Source organism: Desmodus rotundus, chromosome 12 (assembly GCF_022682495.2).
Source record: "Desmodus rotundus isolate HL8 chromosome 12, HLdesRot8A.1, whole genome shotgun sequence".
NCBI lineage: Eukaryota > Metazoa > Chordata > Mammalia > Chiroptera > Phyllostomidae > Desmodus > Desmodus rotundus.
In genome coordinates, this window is record NC_071398.1 from 47,181,162 (window position 1) to 47,206,159 (window position 24,998).

At 49.8% G+C, this 24,998-nt stretch overlaps 1 protein-coding gene across 1 annotated transcript; it reads right to left on the reverse strand.

The window, feature by feature from the left end:
* Positions 1–11,809: 11,809 nt before the first annotated feature.
* SIGLEC10 (sialic acid binding Ig like lectin 10) lies at positions 11,810–18,240 on the reverse strand. Its single transcript, XM_045200262.3, has 10 exons — positions 17,518–18,240; positions 17,087–17,371; positions 16,747–16,794; positions 16,330–16,593; positions 15,175–15,222; positions 14,786–15,043; positions 14,411–14,695; positions 14,032–14,125; positions 13,816–13,945; positions 11,810–12,169 (listed from the first exon to the last, which is right to left on the reverse strand). Exons 1-10 carry the CDS (start codon positions 17,963–17,965, stop codon positions 11,954–11,956), a joined length of 2,076 nt encoding a protein of 691 aa, XP_045056197.2. The 5' UTR covers positions 17,966–18,240; the 3' UTR covers positions 11,810–11,953.
* Between the last annotated feature and the right edge of the window lie 6,758 nt (positions 18,241–24,998).

The window sequence follows — 24,998 nt, forward strand, 5'->3', positions numbered from 1 at the left end:
GCAACAAATGGATGTTTCTCTCTCACATTATGTCTCTCTCTTTCCCTCTCTCTCTCCCTCTCCCATTCTCTGTCTCTAAAATCAATGGGAATATGCCCTCAGGTGAGTATATAAATAAATAAATAAATAGTTTGGGAATGTTTTTATATCTACAGAAGCTATAAAGGTAATACAACTAACCAATGTCACTCCAATAAATTTAATAAAACCAAAAAATTTTTTACTGCATTTAAAAAGTGCAGTTGTAACACCTTAAAAAACTGCCAAATTCAAGCATATTTTAATAAAATATTGATTTAAAATTTGAAAAAAAATATAGAGCGTTCCCATATACTCCTCACCTAGCTTCCCTAATTTTAGCTTCTCAGATTGTTGTGTATTTGTCACAAGTAAGAAACCAAGATGAGATTAACTAATTTTTACAGTGACTTTTTTTTCTGTTCCAGAATCCAGTGCAGGACATCACTTAGTTGTCACCTCTCCTTCGTGTTCCCTGGTCTGAGGCAGTTTACCTTTCTTTTCCCCCCACAATCTTGACAGGTTTGAGGCATACTAGCAGCTATTTTATAAAATAGGTCTACTTCAATTAATAATTCTAACTCATGAAATTCTCATTTCAGAGACGATCAAACTGTGCCTTGGAGAGGTTAAGTTGCCTAAGGTCACAGAGCTAGTAAGTGGCACAGCAGCGATTTGAACCTGGGACCACCTGGCTCCAGAGTCTGTGTTTTTAATGAGACACAAGTAGAAGCCAGAGTGCAAAGGACGTTGTAAGCTACAGTAAAGACTTTGGACATGTTTTTTTTTAACTTCTAGAATACTAAGATCACTTGGAACATTTGAAAGCAGGGGTGTGACATAGTTTGATTTACGGTTTCAGAAGAGCGCTGTGTCTGCACTTTGGAGAACGGATTGTAGTGCAAAGCAAGCATGGATGCGTGGAAGCCCTGGCAGGAAGTTGCGATGGTCCAGCTAGGGGGCCAGTGACACCGAGGTGGTGCAGATGGAAAGATGGGAATGAATTCGAGATGTACAGGTGGCCCCTGAACTATGTGGGTTTGAACTGTGCTGGTCCACTTATAAGCAGATAATTTTCAATAAATACAGACAGTACCGTAAAGGTATTATCTCTCCCTTATGATTTTTAAATAACTTTCTTTAGCTTCCTTTATTGTAAGAATACAGTATGTAATACAGAGAACATACAATATGTGTTAATTGTCTGTTTATGTTTTCCATAAGGCTTCCGGTCAACAGTAGGCTATAAGTAGTTAAGTTTGGGGGAGTCAAAAACCTGAGAAAACCCGACTGCACAGAGCTCAGCACCCCTAACACCCACATTGTTCCAGAGTCAACTGACGGTATTTTGCAGGAAGAACTATCAGGATTTGCCGCAGACCTGCTGGGGTGGGTAATGGGGAATCAATGAGGCAAAGTCTTCAGCCTGCGCAATCCCTTTGAACATAGACCTTACAACAGGTTCACAACATCCCATTTTAAGGATGAAAAATCCCAGACACCAGCTTTCACTTCTTGAGTTCTCTGGAATCCAGGCCCTTGGCTGGATGACGCTGGTGACACGAAAGTGATGCAAAACCGTGACTTTCCAGGGTGATCAGAGAAGGGACGCAGGGAGGAACAGGAGCAGCGAGAGTCCTAAGCAAGGAAAACAGTGTTGCCTGCTGGCGAAGGGTGGAGTACGAGGTCAGGGAGGTGGTTTTAAAGGAGGTGATCCCTTCTTGATTAAAAAAAAAAAAAAAGTTTTATCAAGAAGGCAGGTTTTCCTTTGCTGGAGGCTATGATTAGGACCTGGGTCTCCAGATTTGAAGTTTGGACCTTATGTATAGATAGGGTTTGTAAATTAAAGGTTCGAATCCCTGCCATTTGCCAGCACGTGACCTAACATGCTGCTTAGGCGCTTTGAGCGCTCGCTGAGCAATTCCGACGTAGGGGTATTGCTCCTGGTTTTGTTTTGTTAGGTTTTCCTGCGATCACGGCCTGATTTCTTCACGGACCACGTACCTGGCGCTTTAGGGTTCCCTCCCAAGCTGGGAGAGACCAGGCTGGGTCTTGCGCCTCTAAAGAAATGCCTTTTACCTAGCGTTTAAAGTTAAAAGCCAAGTTCTGAAAAGTGACCAATAAGTGAAGCTTCCGACTCGCTGGGGACTCCTTAGCCCTGCCCACTCCTTGTTCCGTAGGGCGGTGCGAGACTTCATGCTCATCTCTGATTGGAAGGTGAGCTCGAGTTGCGTCCGAGGTCGTCTTCGCTCTTTGATTGGCAACGATTCTGAACGCGAGCCTCTCTCGCGCGCTCTGATTGGCGGTCCTCTTTCCGCTTTTTCTTCGGGGGCTGTAGTAACTGACAGTTTCGCTTTGCCCTCTAGCGGCGGCCGTGGTCCGCACTCCCGAAGGGTGGCGTCCCCCGCGTCCGGTCTGGAGATCCGATCTAAGCTTGGAGAGGACGGGGGTGCCCTGGGCTGAGGGACCAACCCCTCCTTTCAGTAACCCCCACAGGCATCGGACAGTCAGAGATACAGGATTCGACTTTCACGGCCTCCCCAGCGCACAGGGCTCCCGGATTCCCTCAGGACGCCCTTTACCCCCTTCCGGCCCCCGCCCGAAACCCCGAGGGTCCTCCGCTCTCCCTGGAGACTCACCCACTTGCTCAGCGCAGTTTGTGTTGGCGACCAGGGCCTCCAGGTCTTGGAGACTCGGTACATCCTCCCTCCTACCCCGTGGCCGGCTCTCTCCTCACTCTTCCCTCCCAGCCCCTTAAAGGCCCAGAGGTCACTTTTAGACTTTGACCCAAAAGTTCTTCACCCCTCATTTCTAGCTCGCAGACTCCAAGGAGGGGTTCCCGGGCGCACCCGTCAGGAGTCCCATACTTCCTGTTGATGTCTCCCATCCTCCCTCCCCCAGTGTCTTGGTCCTTCAGAATGGAGATGGGACATCCCCACCCTCAGGAGTTCAGCTTCCCCTTTCCACATTCTTCCAGGCCCTCACTCCCGTGGGAAGTCCTGGGACCCTGCAAGTTCTAGGCGGACGGCCATACTGAGGGTCCCCTACTCTTTCAAGATTTTACTTATTTTTAGAGAGAAGGCTCGCCCCCTACTGGGGACCTGGTCTGCAACCCCAGCCTGTACCCTGACTGGTAATCCAAATGGCAATTTTTCGGTTCGCTCAGTCCACTGGGCCATACCAGCCCGGGGAAGGGTCCTCAATCTTTCAGGAGGCCCCAGGTATCCTTAAGTATCCAGGGGAGGTGGTCTCCAGGGAAATCTCTACCTTCAGATCCATATTCCTTACTCCTGTTCTTAGGGCCCACCCCTCACTACCATTCTCCCCTCCCCCTGTCTTTGTGTTTTATTGACACTTTTGAGATTCAGAAGCTCACCGTTAAGGGCTCCTCACCCCCTGTGGCTTTCTGAGGGCTTTTCTGCCAGCTCCTCCTCTCCTGTGTTCCCTGCCCCTTCGACATCCACTGTCTCCTGAAGGCCTCCCTCCTCACTACTAGCTCCTTCACTCTAGGGTGTCCTTCCTGGTAAAGGGGGTCATTCCTGCCCTGTGAACCCCACTTTGCCTACTTCGGGACTTCCTTCCCACAGCCCCTTCCCTCTACTGTTAAGAGGACTCCTCGGGGATTATTTTCAGGGCCTCTTCCTCCTTTGGAATTGCTCCTTCCCCTTTGGCATGTATTTGGGACAATCCTTTTCATTGTTTTTACAGTCACTTGCGTTCAGAGAATCCCCTTCAGGGCGTCTTCACATTTTGAAAACCACACAGCACCTCCCAAACTCACCAACTGTCCCCTGGGCCTCAGAGAGCAGAAATTACCTTCTGGGTGCAGAGGGTGATCCTCAGGGCCACCCTCAGCCTCGGGAGTTTCCCCACCGTGAGGCCGCTTCCTCTTCTTGCTGGCTTCCTCACACTCACTCCTCTACACCAACATCCTCTAGATCAGAAGTTTCACTTTCCAGTCCTCTCTTTAGGGTTCTCCCCATTCTTCCAACTGCCAGCTTTCCCCCTTCTCCCAGTCACTATCCTAAGATCCCCCTTTCCTCAGTTCCCCCCTCATCAATTGCTCACTGTCTGGCACCCTGTTGGGTCATTTTCAACATCCAGGCCATCGGTCTTAGGATACCCTGTGCTTCTTCCCTCATCAGTATAACATCCTGGGTTCTCTACCTTCTTTCGAACACCTGGGCCTGCCTGCTCTTGCCCCCACAAACACCTCCCCAGAATCAACTTTGAGGTCCCCCCAAGAATCTCCTTCCTACATCCATCACGCACAGAAAGCCCCCACTCATTCCCTTGACTTCAGGATTCCTGATCCCCTCTTAACGCCTTCCCAGCTGCTAGGCTCCCAACCCAGCTTACTTAGCCTTTAGCCAGTGGTCACTGCTCAGGCCTGAGTCCCACCTGGAGGCTTGGAGCTGGATGGTTTTCCCACAATCCGAGAAATGACCAGAGTGCTTGCCAAGAGGTTACTGGAGTGAGAATGAATTTAGGCGTCAGATTTGTGAACTGAGGTCTGTGCTGGAATGAGCCCTCTAGGTTTATGTGGCTACCATGGATGGTTTTAGACTGCTTGAAATTGAGGATTTGCTAGAAGCATCTGCTAAAGTGGAAGCGGGAGTCTGGAGGCCAAAGGGCCCCCAAAGGGGAGATCCCATAGACACTTTCACTTGCATCATCTTATTTAAATTCTCAAAAGGATGGATATGGCGGCAATCTGGCTGTGACATCTGTCACCCCATTGATGGCCAGGGTTGATTTGGCCGATCTGGCTGGCTAGGTGGGTGTCCCCTTCCTCCCTCACTGATCCATGTGCGTCCCTCCCAAAGCTGTGCACTCAGTCGAAGAGGATGACCTTCCCAACTAGAGAGGACCGGTCTTCAGTCAGGGGTGTATGAGTAGTTGCGCTCCCCTGCTAGAACCCCCAAACAAGCTCTCAAGTTCCATTTGTAGGAAAATTTTTTAAAAATTCTCAAAAATGAACAATATATTTTCTATTCATGTTATTTATCTTTAAAATTATTTTTGCTCTTATAGATGTCCCAATTTTGTCCCCTCCTCCCCCATCCACCCAACCTGCTCCCACTTCCTTAGTCAATCCCCACACTCTTGTCCATGTCCATGGGTCCTTCATGTATGTTCTTTGACTAATCCCTTCAAAAATTCATTCTTTTTATTGTACAACTCTGAGTTTTGGCAAATGTATAAAGCCATGTAACCATCACCACAAACAAGATACAGGATATTCCTGTCATTCCCCAAATTCTCTTGTCCTATTCCTTTATCATAATGACCTTAAAAAAACCCAGCCTCTTTCTGGAGGACAATCTAGCCTTACCTAGCAATATGGAGAAGGCACAGCCCGTTAGATCTCAGAATACTATTGTCAAGGGGTCGCCTGTGGATAGATTAGTTCCCTTGCACTTTAGTAATCAATGAGAAATGGCTCAGAAAACTTCCTCGTGTCATATCAGCACACAAGAAAACCAGCCAGGACTAAGCCTGTCATTGTGACTTCTTTTTCTTCCACACACTGCATTCCAGGACCAATGGTGATGATGATGATGATGATGATGTAATAGTAGGAATGAAGTACCAGTAACAATGCATATTTTTGAAGATACACGAGGCAGTAGACTCTATTCCAAGTGCTTTTATCTAATTCGACCCTCACAGCAGCACAAAGGTAGATTGTGTTGCATAATAAAGAGTGTGTCTAGCCTTTGTCCCTGGCTGTTGGGAGGGAGCCTCTAAACCCTTGGAATTTTCTGAGAGTGGGAGCAGTCTCTGGTAGTTATGGTGGGGCCCTCACACTACATCTGAGTTTATGCTAACAAGACCCCTACATGGTGGCCCATAGTTAGTTTCAACATGGGGGCTGTTCATTCTGGACAAAACAACCATGTCATTAGGGCTTTTGGGCTTTGAGCCTTTGTGATGTCAGCTTGACCTGGGAGGGGAGGGGGACTAGAGATGATGGCCAGTGTCTCCATCAATCATGCCTACATAACACCCACGGACACAGGAGAAACTCTGGATACCAAGCCTCGGGGGAGCTTCCTGGCTGGTAACACACGTGGATGTGCCGGGGAGACACTGGATGCCTCTTGACGCAGAGCTCTGTGTTTGGGACCCTTCCTGACCTCCCTCTATGCATCTAACTGTAATCATGGGTGGTGCTTTCCTGAGTTCTGTGAGTCATTACAGAGAATTATTGAACCCAAGGAGGTTGTGGGAACCCCTGAATTTGTAGCCAGTCGGTCAGAAGCGTTGGTGGCCTGGGATCTCTGAGCTTGTGGCTGGTGCCTGAAGTAGGGGCAGAGGCAGTGCAGCCTGCACCCCACTGTCCAGCAGCAGGGTGAGGATGTGTGAGTTGAGTGGGCGCCGAGGAGGGTAGCTGGGTTGCAGCCATCTAGAAGGTGTGTCACCCAAGAAGGTGGCAGGAGGCCGTGTAACATCTGGTAGTGATGGAATCGGAGAAGGTGTGTTTGAAATAGTAGAAAATTTATGTCTCCGCCTCAGGTTCCTGGCACAGGGCTCCGGAGGCTCTGATAATCTCCTGAGTGATAGGAATGTCTCTTGTTCTAAAAAGGTGACTCTGGGTGGGCTCCTCGATGGGGGCTGGTCACCCCCAAAACCAAGCCACGATGAGAAGGTTGGACCTTTCTTTCCTCTGGGAAGAGAAGAGAAGCTGGAAATGGAATTAATGATCGATTGTGCCTATACGATGAATTCTCCATAAAAATCTGAAACTTTGGGGCCTGGAGAGCATCTGGGTTGGCAAACGTGAAGGTGCTGGGAGGGGGTTGCATCTGGTGAGAGCATGGAGGTTCTTCACCCTTGCCCCCCACCTTGCCCTCTTCCATCTGGCTGTTCCCGGATAATATCCCTTTATAATCAACCAGTAAATGTAGGTAAGGGCTTCCCTGCATTCTGTGAGCCATTATCAAACCCGAGGAAGGGGTCACTGGAACCTCCAATCTATTGATCAGTCAGAAGCACATATGACAAATGAACTTGTGACTTGTGTCTGAAACAGGAGCAATCTTGTGGAACTGAGCCCTTAACTTGTGGGCTCTGGTGCTATCTCGAGGTAGACAGTGTCAGTCTTGAGGTCATTTGTAGGGCCCCCAGATGGTGTCAGAGTTGCTTGATGCGTGGAAAACCCACACATCTGAGGTCACAAGTGACCTGATGTGTGGTAGCAGCGTGAGAGTAAAAGGGAAACACATTGGAGGGCTTTTGTCCCACCTTACAGCGTGGGAGGAGGGCACAGTTTTTACAGCAAGAAACAGAGGCGTTGAGAAAGTCTCACCAGGCTGAAGTCCTCACACTTTTGCTCCAGGAGAGAGCCCATCTTTGCACTCCTGCCGCACAGAGGGCCTGCTGGGGTGACCCAGAGAAGTTGTTTTAGCCAACAAGAGGCCTAGCTGCGGCCACTTAGGTCAAGAGTCACCTGTTCCCACACCTGTCCCACCTCTGAGCCCCAATACTTTGCAAAACTAGGGCTTGATGTGGGAATGAAGAAAAGGTGTGGCAGGGGCAGCTGGTCCCCCTATTTTCTCCCAAGAGTCCCAGCCCAAACCTCTGATGGGGAGGGGAGATGATAGGATTTACACCGAGTCTGAGGTGAAGACTTAAGATCAGGCTGATTTTAATGCTCAGCACTGACTGGAAAGTTACAGTATGTCTGAGACACCGTTAGGGGCTAAAAAAAAAAAAAAAAAGTTTTAACAAAATACAACTGGGTCAGTGATCAGAAATATGGAACTCTTTTGTGTTTCTATTTCCTGGAGTTGATAGTCTCTGAATAACTGGTCACAAATTGTATCTGGCAACACAGAATGTCCAAGCCGGGTCTTCTGACTCCAGGCCTGGTGGTGATTTTTTTGTTTGTTTCTTTCAGCTACTCAACATTGCCTTTCCCTGAGAGTACTGAAAAACAACTTCCGTCCTTCCCTCCAAGTCCCAGGTCATTACTGCGCAAGTCAGGACCTTAGCAGACGCATTTCAACGTTCCTGACCCCCCGTCAAACCAGTTGCCCTAGCAATGCACCCTTGTGGTCTAGCCATCTCCCAGGTCAGATGAAGGCTGAAGGCCTGCTCTCCCGGAAGAGTTTGGGCGTCGAGGAAGGGAAGCAGAGGCTCCTCTAGCACCCTCCCAGTCTCAGTTTATGAAAAAGAATTCAGAACCTGCCGTGCTCATCTATTTTAGGACCTGTCTGAGTTTGGATTTCACTTCTGCTATTCTGCAGTGTGGCTTTAGGCCAGACCCTGTCCTTCTCCAAGGCCCATCAAGGAAAGGGGGTGGGTGCACTGGGCGACCCCACCCACGAGTCGAGTCTGTGATTCCGTTACTCTGTGTGTGTGTGTGTGTGTGTGTGTGGTGGCTTCTGGGGGCCAACTTCACTCCTTAGAGCTCGTTTGGTTTGTGATTTTAGTCATTACTCAGAGGCATAGGTACGTTGGAAAGCAATGCGGGCCTTCTCGCCCTATCATCGGTTACCCGGTAACTGCCTAATCAGGGCTCCTAGTTCATTAGGGCTTGGCAAGACTGTCTTTAGCCAAACAAGTCCTTACCTTCCTGTGAGAACTAGGTGGGAATGACATGAACTTTAAACAACAGTGCCTGGGGTAAGCGCTCAGTATGTGTCAGTGTTATAAACATTTTCACAAATAAATAGCTGTGGAACTTGAGAGGGTTTAGCTCAGGTGGATATTATCTCTGAACGTCCTCTTTCATTCTCTCGCTCAGGATACGGTGACTCTCAACATCTGCTGCACATCCCTGCTTGTGCTTGGGCAACGTGAGCCTGTCCGCTCACAGCCTTCTCCCCTCAGTCTGGGTTGTCACCTTTGCAAATGACATGCCTTCCCTTCTAAGTCTCGCCCTGCTCTTCAGCATCTTTTAAGTTTTTTTTAAAGGTTTTATTTATTTATTTTTTAGAGAGGGGAAGGGAAGGAGAAAGAGAGGGACAGAAATATCAATTTGTGGTTGCCTCTCACACGCCCCCTACCGGGAACCTGGCCCTGCAACCCAGGCCTGTGCCCTGACTGGGAATCAAACCGCCGACCCTTTGGTGAGTAGCCTGCGCTCTATCCACTGAGCCTCACCAGCCAGGGCTTCAGCATCTTTTAAATATTTATCTATTATTTATTTTTCCCATTGGAGAATACAATGAAATGCTTATTATCAGATGATATAATTTGTTTTACATAGAACATTCAAAATTATTTACAGATGAATTATTTAAAATAAGCAAACTTTTCAAGGTTGATAAATACAAGGTTAACATGTGAAATTCAAGTATATTTTTATATACCGGAATCAACCAAAAAATGACATAAGAAGAAATATGCCATTTTTAATAGAACCAAAAAAGTATGAAATACCTCAGGAGAAATCCAATAAAGATATGTATGGCTGCTACATGGAAGATTATAAGGGATTATATAGAGAAAAAATTTTTAAAGGACAATACATGAAAGAAAAGACCATCTAAAATGTTGACTGAATTTTATGAAGAGGTCCATTGTTCCAATTAAATAGCCTCCTTGTTAAAATTTATTTTTCACTTACAGTTGATGTACAATATTAATATTCATTTCCAATGTACAACACAGCGGCTAGACACTTACATACCTTACAAAGTGATCGCCCGATAATTCTAGTACCCACCTGACACCATACATAATGATTACAGTATCATTGGCTATATTTCCTGTGCTGTACTTTACATCCCCATGACCATTTTTATAACTGGCAATTTGTACTACTTAATCTCTTCTACCTTTTTGCCCATCCCTCTAATCCTCTCCCATCCCTGTTGACTACAAGCTAGGTCAGAGATGGGGCTTTTATGTCTCAGTTTCTCCCCAGAGACAAGCCAAGTGTCCTCCTTGGGTTCTGGCCTGCTATTTTGAGTCCTTCTCACTCAAGAAAAGGCCCCCTCCAGGAAGGGTTGCAAAGTACAGGGAGGGGTAGGGGAAGCTGTGGTTTCACAGTCAGCCAGCCGCTGTCTTGTGTGGCTTCAGATAAATTAACTCACCTCTCTGAGTCTCAGATATCTTTATAATGGAGATACTCTTTATCGTACGCCACAGTCATCATCAGAGGACGTAACTATGAATAACTGACTGAATGTGATATGTAGGAGGTACTTAAAATATGAATTTCCTTGCCAGGTGGTGAAAGACAAATACCATGTGATGTCACCTACAAGTGGAACCTAATCAACAAAACAAACAAGCAAGCAAAATAGAACCAGAGACATGGAGACACAGAACAAACTGACAGTAACCAGCCAGGAGGGGGGAGGGGGATAACGGGGGGGGGGGGGGAAGAAGGGGAAGGGTTGTCAAGAAACAGAGGACCCACGAACAAAGCCATCAGGGGGTAGGGGGGAGGACTGAATGTGGGAGGTGGGGGTGGATAAAGCAGGGGAAAAATGAATAGGGGAAAAGTGGAGACAGCTGTAATTGAACACAATAAAACTTCTTTAACAAGAAAAAACCATGAATTTCCTTCCTCCCCTTTCCTCGTATTACGACACCGCCATTTAGGTACATGCAGTGTGGGAGCTGAGAAAACCCGATTTACCTGCTTGAACGCATATTTTTCTCAGCTTTACTCATAACCTCTTCTGTTTTATTTCTACCTTTTTTCCAGCTCTTCCCGCCTTTCAATGTGTAACATTACTTTTTTTTTTTTTTAATTTTTTTATACAAAGGTCAGCATCTTTTCTGGGCTTCCCAGTTTTCTGCCTGACTGAAAACCATCACCCAAGAAGACTGTGTATGAAATAATCACAACTAAGACCTCTGGGGAAGGACGAAGGGAAGGGACACGCTGGGCAGTGAGAAACAGACTCCTCCTCCCTTCTCTTCACCCGCTGGTTGGTGCTCTTCCCTCGGTTTTCAGGTCGACAACACGTTTACCCCCAACGTCCACGTCGCCTCCCTGCCGGGCACATCCTCACCCTGGAAACCACCCACCCAGTCCCACAGCTGGTCACACTGGCCCTGGCTACTCTTGACCCGTTTCTAAACCGCTGCTTCCATTTCCCCTTCTGTAAAAATAAGTGGGTGAGTTTACTTGAAGGTCCGAACACTTTTCTTGTAAAGGACCAGATGCTAAATAACTTATGCTTTTCAGGCTGACAACTCAACTCTGCATGAAATCGGCCATAGAGGACCGTACATAAAAGAATGGGTTTGGCTCCACTAACACTTTATTAATGGACACACTGACATTTAAATATCATATTTTTATGGATCACCCAACCATTTGATTCCCCCAACCATTTATTTATTTATTTATTGGGGTTTTATTGGGGTTTATTTATTGGCTTTTTGGGGTTTTAAAAAATATTTTATTTATTTATTCTTAGAGAGATGGGAAGAGAGGGAGAGACACATCAATGTGTAAAAGATACACCGACTGGTTGCCTCTTGTACATGCCCAACCAAGGACCTGGCCCACAAACCAGGCATGTGCCCTGACTGGGAATGGAACCAATGACCCTTTGGTTTGCAGGCTGGCGCTCAATCTACTGAGCTATGCCAGCCAGGGCCACTCTCCCCCAGTGCCCCGCAGCCATTTAAAATGTAAAAATATTCTTGTCTCTTGAGTGGTACTTTGAACCATTTTTAAAGGTTCTCCCACCTTGTAGAAAAGTGACACCGTGAATAATCAGCTAGGGTGGTGCCTGGGTTTGTCACCCGAAAAGTTTATCTTTGCAGAAGTGTATCTAGAGAAGGTCACTCTGGAGAGAGCCGTCAAGCAGTTGCAAATGTCAGGTCTGGGATGGGATGACCCATCCTGGGAGAAGTTAAAAAAGACAGAGAGAGAGAGAGACTCTGCCCTCTTTTCCTCATCCTCTCCTTGACCCTGCCTTTCCCCCCAGCCTGGACCCCTGCCCCACAGCCCAGTGGGCCGTCAGTGGAACCTGATTTCTGCATATTCCGAGCCGATGTCCCTGGACTTCTGGGTCTCCTGTGCCCTGAGGCCAGAGAAGTTGAGGGCAGCATAATGGATCTCCTCTTGGTTGTTCCCTGATTCTGGGGCTGGACTGGACGATTTGGGTCCTGGGGAGTTAGCATTTGCAGGAGGGGTCCTGGAAGGACTGCTGGGTTTGGCCCTTCTATTCCGAGCCTAAAGGAAAAACAACCATCATTCATTCATTCATTCATTCATTTGTTTGTTCAACAAATACTTAAGTGCCTACCACATGGCAGACACGGGTGGAGGAACTGGAGTTACACTAGGAAGTAAAGTCTCTGTTTTTTTTTAATCCTCACCCAAGGATATGTTTTTATTAGATTGATTAGAGAGAGAGAGAGAGGGAGAGAGGAACATTGATTCGTTGCCTGCCATATGTGCCCTGATTGGGGATCAAACCTACAACCTAGGTGTGTACCCTGACCAGGATTGAACCTGCAACTTTTGGTGTATGGGATGATGTTCCAACCAACTAAGCCACCTGGCCAGGGCAGTCTGTATCTCTTTGCTGTGGCCGCCCTGGCAGACTAACACAGGTAGTGTTCCTCACCTTAAAGATGAGGAACAGCTCTAACCCCAGAGACCTGGCCCTAACCTCCAGACAGGTGCTAATCTGCTCTCCAGCTCTACAATGTTATCATTTGAAAACAGCTATGATGCGTGGAATTATGTACATGGGACCATTAGAGTTTGGCTTTTTAAAAACATTTTTGTCCCTAAGCTCTATTTAACCAGTTGTAAGTATCAACCCTTTCTTCCTTCCTTTTGATTGTATGCAAGGGGGTTGATGGACCTATTTGGGTTTTAAATGGATATGATGTACAGAGAAGTAGATTGGGGGTGTGGGGAGCAGCGAAGACCCACAGAAGGTGGAGGTGTGTCCAGGTGAGATGTTGATGCAGAGATGAGAGGAGTAGGAGAAGTGGTTTGAACGTGTTTTGAAGGGGATTTGCTGATGGATTGGTTGGGGGGTGATAGAGAAGAGAGGTGTGAAAGGTGACTCTGAGGCTTGAGGCTTGAGCAGCTGTGAAAATGTGCTATTTGCTGTGATGGGGATGTTGGAGGAGATGGGGAAGTAATGAGGTTACTCGCAAGTTTGACCTTGAACAGGTTAAGTTTTAGATGCCTGTGGACATCTACATAGAGATGCTGCCTAGATAGTTGGATGAGAGTCTAGAGTTCAGGGGGTAAGCCTGCGGCTCAGGGGTGAGTCTGGGAGATGTGAAATTCACAGTCATCAGCATCTTAGATGTTTTCTCCTGAAACTGTCAAGCATTTTCCAGACAGTAAGTGCCATGTACTATTTTAAATGTTTAAAAGATACAATAGGAGCCTACGGAATACCTGGAATGATCCTAGGTGGTAGGCAGTACTATTTCCCCCATTTTAAAGTTTGAGAAAAGGCTCAGAGAAATTCAGTGACTTGCCCAAGAACACACAGCGATGAACGTGGGTACGAACCCAGGCAGCCCCGCTGTTAATAAACAGGACATTCTGCCTCTCAGTGGCGTTAATAATGGTTACATCATTAATTAGTGCTGTTCTCAGCGGTGGTAACAATGGCATAGCTGCTACATATGCAGCAAGGGCATGTGCTGTGCTCCTCAAACCAATTTTCAAAGAAAACGAAAGAAGAAATGGAGGCTCAGACAGAGCCAGCGATTTCGGTCAAGGTCTCATAGATACTAAGTGCCAGAGTCAGGATTTGGATCCAACCACCATGCTTTTGCCACCTTGATGTCCCTCTGGCAAAGGGTGGCGGCAGGGTGAGAAAGGAGCAGCACACCCGGACCACTCACCAGGAGAGCGGTGTTCGGGACCACGTTGATGTAGTCCAAGATGGTGCTCCTCCTCGTGACCCTGAGCCTCGGAGTCTCTGCCTGGGTCGGAGTCTCTGCCTGGGTCTGTTTCTTCCTCAGAATCTTCACGCTGAGGAAAGGACCCTCCTCGATGGGCGCCCTGGCACCTCCCCTGTCCCCTGTCCCCAGACCCCCTCACTGCTGCTCCTAACTCACAAGACTAGGATGAGGCAGAGGATGAAGAGGGCGGTGACGCCAGTGCCCAGAAGTATTCCGCTAGAGAATCCTTTGGAGATGAGTCCTTTCTTTTCTGCAGGAAGAAAAGTCTCAGAGCCTCTCTCCTCAAGCGAGTCGCCCCGCCCACCTGCCCCCAGCACTCGGGCTTTCTGCTCCCCTTCCAGACATCTTACCAGCAATCCCTTTCAGTCTATCTCTTTAAAACCTGCTACACCCCAGGCCCAGTTTTGTATTCTCCCCTCTCAATCCCCAGCCAGAGATGCAGGGGGGCCCCTCCCCAGCTCCTGTTCCAACCACAGGTCCCCGCCCCTGCCCCACTCAGGCCCTGCTTCCAGGGGGCATCCAGCAGGCCCCTGACCTGGCAGCAGCAGGACACTGGCGCTCTGGGCCCCGTGGACATTCCCAACCTCGCAGCTGAGCCTGAGGCCTGCGCTGAGCCCCGCGCGGAGGCTCAGGGAGCTGTTGACCCAGGGCCCCGCGGAGCTGGAGGTGACCGTGTAGGAGGTGTTGCTGGGGCTCCCCTCCAGCAGCGCCTCCCCCAGCCGCCAGCGCAGCGAGGGGGCGGGCTGGGCTCGGGAGGAGCAGCTGCAGTTCAGACCCTCGTCCTCCCAGGAGCAGGAGGGTCCCAGCAGCTGTGGGGGGTCTGTGGAGAGCGAGGAGATGGGTCAGCAGCGCCTCTGCCCGCCCAGGACCCAGGTGACCTGCCCCCAGGAGCCACCATCCCTCCACTCACAGCGCACAGAGAGATGCATGGAGACTTGGAGGGAGCCCAGCAGGTTGAAAGCTTCGCAGATGAATTCGCCTGCATGCTCCATTTGTATCCGAGGCAGCTCTAGGACCCCAGGGTCTGAAGGCTGGGAGGGGCTCAGAATCTCCCCAGGCCAGGCCCACCTCAGCCTGGCTGCGGGGTTGCTGTGGGCGACACAGAGCAGACGCAGGCCTTCACCCTCCAGGACGGGGAGAGACGCGCCATTCCTGAGGTTGTCCAGGACTAGGAGAGGGAAGAGGCAGGAGAAATGCAGAGCTCAGGGCACAGGGACCCTGGCGCATGCGCACATTCCAGACTCCCGGGGCCCCCAATTTGGCCCTGAGAAGACGTCGTTGCTCTGTCCCCTGTCGTACCTGTCCCATCTGCTCGAGAGACTCTCACTGTCAGGTTCTCAGGGGCATCTGAAACAGACACAGAGCACCAGCTGCAGAAGGCCAGGGGCCACACTCTGGGCAAAGGGTCCCTGGGGACAAGTGAGAGTGGCAGGCAGGGGTGGAGGACTGAATCACCATGGAGTGAGTCACCACGGACACAAACCACTCTAGGAAATATGTGGGTGAGAAGGGCAGGCCCTTGTGACACTGATTTATAATAACAGGGGTATACTGGGTCTTGGTCTCCTCTCCTGGCAGGGAGCTCCTGAAAGCCTTGGAGTTGCTAAGTGATGACAGTGATGAAGGTGTCTCCATACTCATCACACACCCTTCTGCCACTACAGCTGAGTTCAGGTTAATGAGATGACTTAGGGAAAGCACCTAAGGATGGGGTCTGGTCACCAGGGAAACCAATTCTGCCACTGGAGGGTTGGACTTTTCAGCCCCACCCTTGACCTCCCAAAGGGGGAGGGGCTGGAGATTGAGTTCAATCACCAGTGGCCAAGGAGTTCATCCCTCCTGGAATGAGCCTCTATGAAAACCCAAAAGGCCAAGGATCAGAGAGCTTCTTCAGGGTCGGTGAACATGTAATTGGAGAGAGACACCTGGCGTGGCCATGGCAGGTCCGGGCCCTTCCCCTGGGCCTGGCACTAGGCATCCCTTCCATCTGGCTGTGCTGGTTTATGTCCTTTCATAACAAACTGGTGGTCTGGTAAGTAAAACATTCCCCTGAGTTACGGGAGCTGCTCTGCTAGCCAATGACTCACACCTGAGGAGGATGTTGTGGGAACCGGCCATCTATCGCTTCTGATCTAGAGTCAGAAGCACAGCTAACAACCTGGACTTGCTATTGGTACCTAAAGTGGAGAAATCTTGTGGGTTGGAGCCCTTCACCTGTGGGATCTGTGTCTCCGGGTACACAGGGTCAGAAGTGGGTGGAACTATAGGACACTCAGCTGGTGTCAGAGAATTGCTTGGTGTCGGGAGGAAAATTATCTTGATCAGAAATTGGAATCAGAATCATTGTCCTATACGCCTGGGTTCCAGGCTCCTTTGAGCTCTGGGATCCTGCCCCCAGCCCTTGGACCTCACCCTCTCACCTCCTGGAAACCAGGCCCTGCTGGTCACACTCACACTGCACAGAGAGGTTCAGCGTGCGGCTTTGGAAGCCAAGCCTGTTTTCTCCTCGGCAGGTGTAGCGCCCTGCATCCTCAGGCTTCACCCCAGGCAGTACCACCTCCAGGCCCCCAGAGCTCGGGAGGTGGGACCAAGAGAGGACTCTGTCCTCCAGGGCCCAGCTCAGGGTGGCAGGGGGCCTGCTGTCTGCCTCACAGAGCATCCGTAGGAACTGGCCTTTCCGGACTTCCAGAGGTTGGCTGTCTCCATCGAGCGTCAGGGCTGCAGAGAGGAATGGAGAGCGAGAGAAAGGGAGGAGGAGAGAGAGAGACAGACACACAGACAGACAACATTTCCCCCACACTCCTGACTTCTTTGCATTGAGAGGAATGAATTGAACAAGCCACGTCCCACCTCACATGCAGGCCCTGGTACCTGCTCCGTTGTCTTGGAAAATGCTGATCACCAGGAATTTGGGGGCATCTGCAAGAAGATTGTGAGCTGGCATTGGGGAGGAATGTTTGGTTTCCCACAGCCAGAGAGAACCCACTCTGGGAACAGAAAGTATGACTATCCTCGGGGAAGACAAGGGACAAAGGAATGACAAAGAATGCTTGTGGAGGGAGGACCAATGACGTCCAATACCCCTCCCATCTCAGGACCCCACTCATTTCTTACCGTGGACACCCTGCCCACAGTCACCCAGAGCCAGACACAACCCTACCTCCCCACCCGCTGGACCAGCTGCCCACACTGATGTCCCCACCAAACTCACAGGCCACATTAATCCGGACACTGTTTTCGAAGCTCGCGTGCTCTCTGGGGAAGTCCACGCGACAGGTGAGGCTGGTATCATGGTCTTTGGAACTTGGCGTGAAGGTGAGCACTGAGGTGTGGGCGGTGGTCAAACTGATTTGGTGGGAGGAGAGGGCAGCCCCCATCCAGGAGAAGGTAGGGGCTTGGCATTGTTGAAAGTCCAAGTCAAACACACAGATGGCTGTCACCTGCTGTCCAGGCTCCAGGGTCTCTGGGACGTACACAGCTGGCTTCTGTGTCCTGGCTGGGATGAAAGAGAGCACACTTGTAGGCCCAGGTGGGGTTCTTCAGGGGTTGACCCATGGTCCACTCCCCAAAGCCCCTCCCAGCATGAGAGACAAGGGTTGGCAGGGGGAGGGAGGTCCCACCCCATTTCAGCCAGATCCTTACCTGTCACATTCAGATAGAATTTGTTATTCACAAAATTATATCGCACGGATTTGCCTCTCTCAACCCGAAAGTGGTACCATTTGCTGTCTTCCCTCCGTGGATCTGTGATCCGCAAGGTGCAGCTATTCTCCTGGGGATTGCCCACGAGGTGGAATCGGCCCTGGGTCCCTATTACCACCGCTCGAGACCAGTTGTTTGTGGCCACTGGATGACCACGGTCCGTTTCTGTTCCCTGGATGAACCAGTAGCCGTGAGCTGGAGTTCGGTCATCCCAGTCTTCATGGGGGTAGACGAAGGAGCATGGCACCAGCACACACAGGCCCTCCGGCACTGTCACCACCTCCTGTACTGCCAGCGAGAATCTAGAATCCTGGACCCTATGGTGGCCATTCCAGCCCTCGGCCCACTCACCGCCCTGCAGCACGGTGACAAGCAGCGTCAGGAACATCTCTGCCCAGGCGACACTTGCAGCTGTCCTGGGACAGGCTCATCCCCTGACAAAGTGACTGGCAGTGAGCAGGGGCATAAGAGGAAGCCTGGTCAGGCAGGCGGGCGGAAGCTGAGCCTGGGGGACTGATGCATGAAATGAGCTCCTCATCTGAGACTACTGGAATCTCCCTTTCCCCCCACTCTACACCCCACCTTGCCCACTTCTGGACTCTGTCTTTCCCAGGGGCCGTGCCTGGCATTGGGCTCGCTGAGCTGGTCCTTCCTGAGTCACCTCTGCAGGAGGGAGTGGAAGGCAGGTGTCTAGCCCTGGGGCCTGGGTGTGGGTCTGTGGATGGTGGTGCCCTCATTCTGGGCCCTGGGTTATTGCGGAAGCAGAAGTGAAAGTTCACAGTGAGCCCTTCTGACAGGGGCCCCTGGAGATGAGGACGGTGCAGTGGGCTTGGGTTTCTGGGTGTGTGGTTGGGAGCAGGGCTCTTCTTGCCAGATAAAGTGTGGGATGCCCAGGAAATTTCATTCTCAGATACACAAGGAATCATTGTGTTAGTGTAAGTAGATCCCCAATATTGTGCGGGACATATCTCTACTAAAATGATACATTGGTTTTTTTTAAAGATTTTATTTATCCATTTGTAGACAGAGGAGGGGGAGGGAGAAAGAGACGGAAAGAAACATTGGTGTGTGGTTACCTCTCGAGCGCCCCCTACTGGGGACCTTGCCTGCAACCCAGGCATGTGCACTGCAAACCAGTGACCCTTCAGTTCACAGTCTGGTGCTCAATCTACTGAGCCACACCAGCCAGGGCTGATACATTGTTTATATCTGAAATTCTGAGTTATCTGGGTGCCTGGTGTTTTGATTTGCTAAGTCTGGCAATTGCAGGCTGGTCACAGGGCCATGCCATCATCCTTTGTGGTGGGTTAACAGAACCTGGTCCCTGGGGTCCACCCACCCCCAAGGCCTGAGTCCACTTCCCATCTCCTCTCTTCTTCTGTCATACACTTGCATGCCCCTTGCATGTGACACCCATTGTGTTAAGAACACCTGCACCCAGAGGTGGAGCTGGTGGCTGGAGTTGCAGACGTGAAGTGCGAGGGGTAAACGTCCCCACACGCTGTCCCCCTAACCCAGCCTTCATTCTTAAAATGACTCTGTTTGGTCATGTGCAGACACTGTGCTCTCCCACGCAACCTCATGCCCGGGGGCCTTGTGTATGGCAGGTGCTATGCTGCATACGGGGGACACACAGGTAAATCCGACACAGTGTCTGACTTCAAGGGGACCCAGATGGTAAGTGAAGATTCACAGAAATGGAGAAGGACTGAAGTGCTCATAAGTGCCCCACTCCCCACCCCCTGCAAGCGGAGGGAATGTCCATGAGAGTCCTGGGGAAGTAGGGGTCACTTCTTCCTGGTGAAGTCGGGACAGGTGTCCCGGAGCAGGTGACACCTGGCTGTTCCTGCCCTGCTATCACACCCACAGACTGGATGACTTCAATAACAGAAATTTATGTCCTTACAGTTCTGTGGGGAGTGCAAGTTCAAGATCAAGGTGTCCCCATGGTTGCTTTATTCTGAGGCTTCTCTCTCTGGCTTGTAGATGGCCATCTTCTCCCCGTGTCCACCCATGGTTGTCCCTCTGTGTGTGTGTCCTAATAGTCTTCTCATAAGGCCAGTCACCTGTCCTCAGAGGCCACCCTCTGACCTTATTTTAACTGAAGTACTTCCTGAAAAGCCTGTTCTCTACAGAGTCACATTTTTAGGTACTGGAGATTGACTTGAACTCAACAGTTGGATGTGGGACACAATTCAGTTCAAAACATCCACTTTCCCCTTCACTCTGATCCCCAGTCCTCACTGCCCAACCTGGGCTTTGTGGGGAGAACCAGGTCCCTTCCCTCAGGGGTGCCCACAGAGGAGGGGCCTCTATAGGGAGGAACAAGAGGGAGGGAGGGAGGGAGGGATGGCTGGTTATGCTGGGGGAATGCCCTGAGGGAGCTGAGAACCAGGAGAATGGAAACCTCTTCCTCCTCAGGTGGCTTCTCTGCACCACATCTGATGCTGCCCCTTCAGCTGGAGAGGGGAGAGAAGACCCTCAGCCGCCCTGGGATGAATGATGCCAATCTGTGGTTCCCCAGATCCTGCAGGCTGACCCAAGGCCTCAGAATCCCACCACAGCCTGTATACCATACTTGAGGCTATTTCCCCCTTGGGACCTCAGAGCTGACCCCTCAGGTGTGGGGCTGAGGAGGACTCCAGGACGGGGTGGGGACAACTTGGCAGCTCTAGGTGCAGAGCCACATTAGCAGGGAGAAGTGGAAAGAGGGAGGGGTCAGGGGACCCTTCAGTGACCCCATCTGTGGACTGACCCTCCCCCCTTCTGGCAGCAGCTGCTAAGAAGCTCCTTAGAGCTGGTCCTGAGACCCTCAGCCTCTCCCCTCCCTTCCCAGCAATGCTGTGGGTTCTCTTCTCCTCCCCTCACAGGAAAAGTCCTTCAAGAATCAGGCCTTCTTTACTGACTGGCCATCATGCCTGGCTTGGTCCAGCCATGCTCCATCTGCACATCACTCAAATCGTCCTGCCAAGATCACCAAAGACCTCCAACGGCTAAAGCTCACAGTTTCTGATCTTGGTTGAAGTGGATGCCACCCCGTTTGCAGCATGAGACCTGCGCATTCACCCGTTCCCTACTGAAGCATAGCAGCCCGGCTTTCGTGTGACCTAGAGCTGGGACCTTAGTCAAGTTGGGGACATCATGCTCACGCTCTGTGTGAAGGTGCCTCTTCCTGTCCCAGTGCCGGCCATGACTTCCTGTGCTGCCCCCAGGGGGCGCTCTACCCACAAGCATAGACTGACCCCTGGGGAGCCCCAGGCACCAGGATCCGGGAAATCACTGTCCTGGAAAAGTGCAGCTGCGCTGGGAACCCTCCGAGGTCCCGCACATGTTAGCGAATTTTGCTCTTCCCTACAGGCTGCATTCGTTCTCGTTGTCGCCCCAGATGATGACAGTGCCCTGTTCACTGCACCTCCGTCATCCGAGCTCTGCCGGGGGAGCATACAGAGCACACTGTCACCACTGGCATCCCACTTGGCCCCCTGCAGACCCACCTCCTCCGATATAAAACACATCAGTATCACCTCACTCTCTCGGCCTCATTCTGAAATGACACGCACCCAGACGCACTCACCACGTGACGTGGACGTCAGAAAACGCGCTGCTGTGGTGTCTGAATTCCTTGCGCTGTTATCCCAGACCACAGACCGGGCTGCTTAAAGAGGAAACATTCATTTACCTCAGTCCTGAGCGGTAGAAGTCCAAGATTAAGGTGCCGGCAGATTTTTGGAGTCTGTGAGGGTCCACTTCCTGGGTGACAGATATGGTCTCCTCACTGTGTCCTCACATGTTGGGGGGGGTGGCGGTGGGCGGGGAGTTCTGTGAGGTCTCTTTAATACGGGACCATTTTTGTGGGCTTCACCTTCATGACCTAATCCCCTCCTAAAGGCCCCAGACCATTAGGTTTCAACATATGGTTTTGTGGGTGGCACAGTCTTTGGTATGTGGGGGTGTTGTGGCCACATCTTTGCTCTGTTCAGATTGGGGTCATGTGATGATCAGGACCTCTTAGCTGGGCCTTCACCCTTTTCTCTCAAATCAAGATAGCATTTTGTGAGGCAAAATCTGTGGTGGGATAACCCAATTCACTCCAATTTCCAGCAAAGGAATGAATTTGCAATCTCAGTACTTTGTGAAGAGTGATCATTGTTACTAAGTAGTGAATGTCAACTCTCAGTGTGAAGATTCTTTTTGCAAAAGCAAACACCAATTCTTTCTGTCACTGCCTGAGGCTGTCTGGGCTCTGATCCCTGCTGACTTCTCCAGCCTCCTACCCTTTTACTCCTTTACATTTTCAACTCACCCTTTTAAGAAAGACTGAGGCAGCCCCTGCAGGCACGGACAGCCAGGTCCTGGTGTTCTCCTGCTGAATGTAAACACCATCACAGGATGTCAGGCCAGGCCAGCTGCCTGCGTCTGTGGTGCAACCAGAGCACTCCAGTCATGTCTGAGCACAGACACAGACAGAAGCATCGTCTAAGCCACACTGTGACCCAACACCCCAATTAGGGTACCGTGAATGACTGCTGCCTATTGACAGCCTGCAGCTCTCGTTGCCACTGTGGGCTCTGGGTTGTGCCCCCTCCACATCCCTATGTGAAGCTCTAACCCAATGCTGTGGTATTTGAGGATGGGGCCTTTCAGAGGTGACTGGGTCAGGAGGTGCACCTCTCATGATGAAACTAGCGCCCTTATTGAAAGGCCCCAGGGAGCAGCCTTGCCCTCCTTAGTGTAAGGACACATTGAGGACAGGCTGCCTATGACCCAGGGCGTGTTCCCATGTCAGACACCTAATCTGCTGGTGCCTTGATCTCACACTTTTCAGCTTCAGGACCGTGAATGAGCCCTGGCTGGGTGGCTCACCTGGTTGGAGTGTCATCCCATCCACCAGAAGGTTGGAGGTTCAATGTCCATTCAGGGCACATATGTAAGTTGCTGCTTTGATCCTCCATTGGAGCATTTATCAGAGGAGCAACTGAACAATGTTTCTCTCTCACATCGGTATTAGTGTCTCTGTGTCTTTCCCTTGCTCTCTCTAAAGTCGATAAACGTATTTTAAAAATTTTTGAAAACACCTGTGAGTAATAAATTTCTGTTGTCTGTAAGCCACTTAGCCGATTACACTTTCTTGTACCAATGGTCACAGACTAAGACAGACACCCAGGGAAACGAAGACAAATCTTAGTGAGACTGGCATTTATTTCTCTAACTGAAACCCTGATCAAGATATGGAGCATGTCTGTCACCCTAGAAGACACTACCCAGCCTGTCCTTCCATTCATTCCCAGCATCATCAGCCTGCCATTCTTGAGAGACAGCCTGGGGCCCTGGAGCTGGGATGCACCATGAAGGAGAGAGCTCCCACCTGCTCTCCTTCAGCTGCTCTCACCTGGACTGTCCCTCTTCAGGACAGGCCTGGCAGGGATGAGCAACGCTGGCAGCCTGCCCCTCCTGAGAAGATACCATCACCCTCCACTTGGAATGGGAGGGGGACCCCTGTGTTCTTGGCACCACCAACCTGGCCTGGAGCTGCCACAATGCTGAGCTGCAATGTGGGTGGCATGCTGCTTCCAATGCCAAAGAACTCATTGTTCCTACCAAGGTTTAGTGAATTTTCCTTTTTTAAAAAAAAAAAGATTTTATTTACTTATTTTTAGACAGAGGAGAAGGGAGGGAGGAAAAGAGGGAGAGCAACATCAAGTGTGGTTGCCTCTCTGGCACCCACTACTGGGGACCTGGCCCACAACACAGGCATGTGCCCTGTCTGGGAATTGAACTGGCGACCTTTCAGTTCACAGGCCAGCACTCAATTCACTTGGCCACGCCTGCCAGGATGTCAGTTTTCTTAACTACATATTTCATCTTCTGATGTGTGCTCTTAGAGCAATTTCCAGAGACCAGAAATGGTGGTTTATAGAAAAGATTTTCAACAGTTATACTTGTTTGAGTGGACACAGAGCCCATGGAGCTCCTCCTGTTAACATTTCAAAGTGGAACCAGCAGCATTATCCTTAAAGCTGCAACTGGAAACAATCTGAATGTCCCTCAGCTGCCGAATGGATCAACAAACTGTCCTGTGTATTAGTCCCCTACGGGGGGAATAATAAGTAATCACAGAGAACAAAACATCATTATTTCAGATCAAAACAATCAAGTTTATTAATTAAAAAAATATTGCACATGTACTCCAACATGGTTGAACCTCTAAAACACAATTTTTCCTAAAAGTATCAGACAAAGAGATTTGAATGGATTGTGTGTATATGAAATGCTGATAAAAAAGAAAGATCATTAGAGATTGAAAGCAGACGCTGACTTTTTAAAGGTGGGGAAGGAGTAGGTGTTAATTGTAAATCAGCTAAAAGGTCCTTCTAGCTAATCAAATGTGTGACCGTGGTGGCAGAATTCTATAAATTTACTAAAAACATCATCAAACTGTTTACTTACAATGAATTAAAATTATGTTATATAACTTATTCTACAATCAATATTTTAAAAAAGTTTTTGCTGGTGACTTCTACTTCTGAGCATGGGAGACTAACAGGGTCCAGAAATATTATTCTTTTGTAAACAATGGCAACAATGAGCAAAGTACAGGAATCTATATTTTTATACCAGACACAGAGACAGGGAGTATCCACAATCCTTGAGAGAAGACCAAACGCATACAGAGACTTCTAATCACCCAGGTTTTCTGCTAGTATGTCGTTTATAATGGCACACACACGAAAAAGAACGAAAATTTCACTGAGCTGAGGAGCCAGACATTGGACTCTAAAAAGACTGTCATGGATATATGGATATAGCGTGCATGTCCGAGTTTTAGACAGGAAATAGCATTGCACAGAAAGGGTCCAAGGTTGAGTTGTTGGCAAAATACCACTCAGTGTGTGCAAACCCCATGAGGCCCAACAAGAACATTTTCTAAGGAGCGAACAGTTACCAGACATCTGTGAGATTCGATTCCTGCAGATCACAAAGGGCTTGGTCTTGTGCACCATCCTTCCACATAGAGGGAAGACACCACCTTTAGTATATGGGCATTTAGTCAACTCTTCAAGAGGTCAAGGGCACGCAGTGGACAGAATATTAATGCTAAAATAAAGGCTACACTAGACCTATCTTAGAAAAGAGGCTAAAAATTAAAGAGCCTGAAAACTATTGGCCCAACATGAAAGTCACTTGACTGCCTTCCAGAGAAAGGACCAATGTTCTTCAAAGAAATACAACAGGACCAAGCAGTCCGCCACATGATGCTGACATTGTCCGCCACTCAGTGAAAAATTACAAGACATATAAAAAAGCATGAATGTTCGGATCCACCCTGCCTGGTTTCAGAAGCTGTAAACCCCCATGGCTAAGGCTGAATGAGAGACCTTGGGGCCATAAGCCACTAAGGAGACAAAGCTTATCTCCCTGGC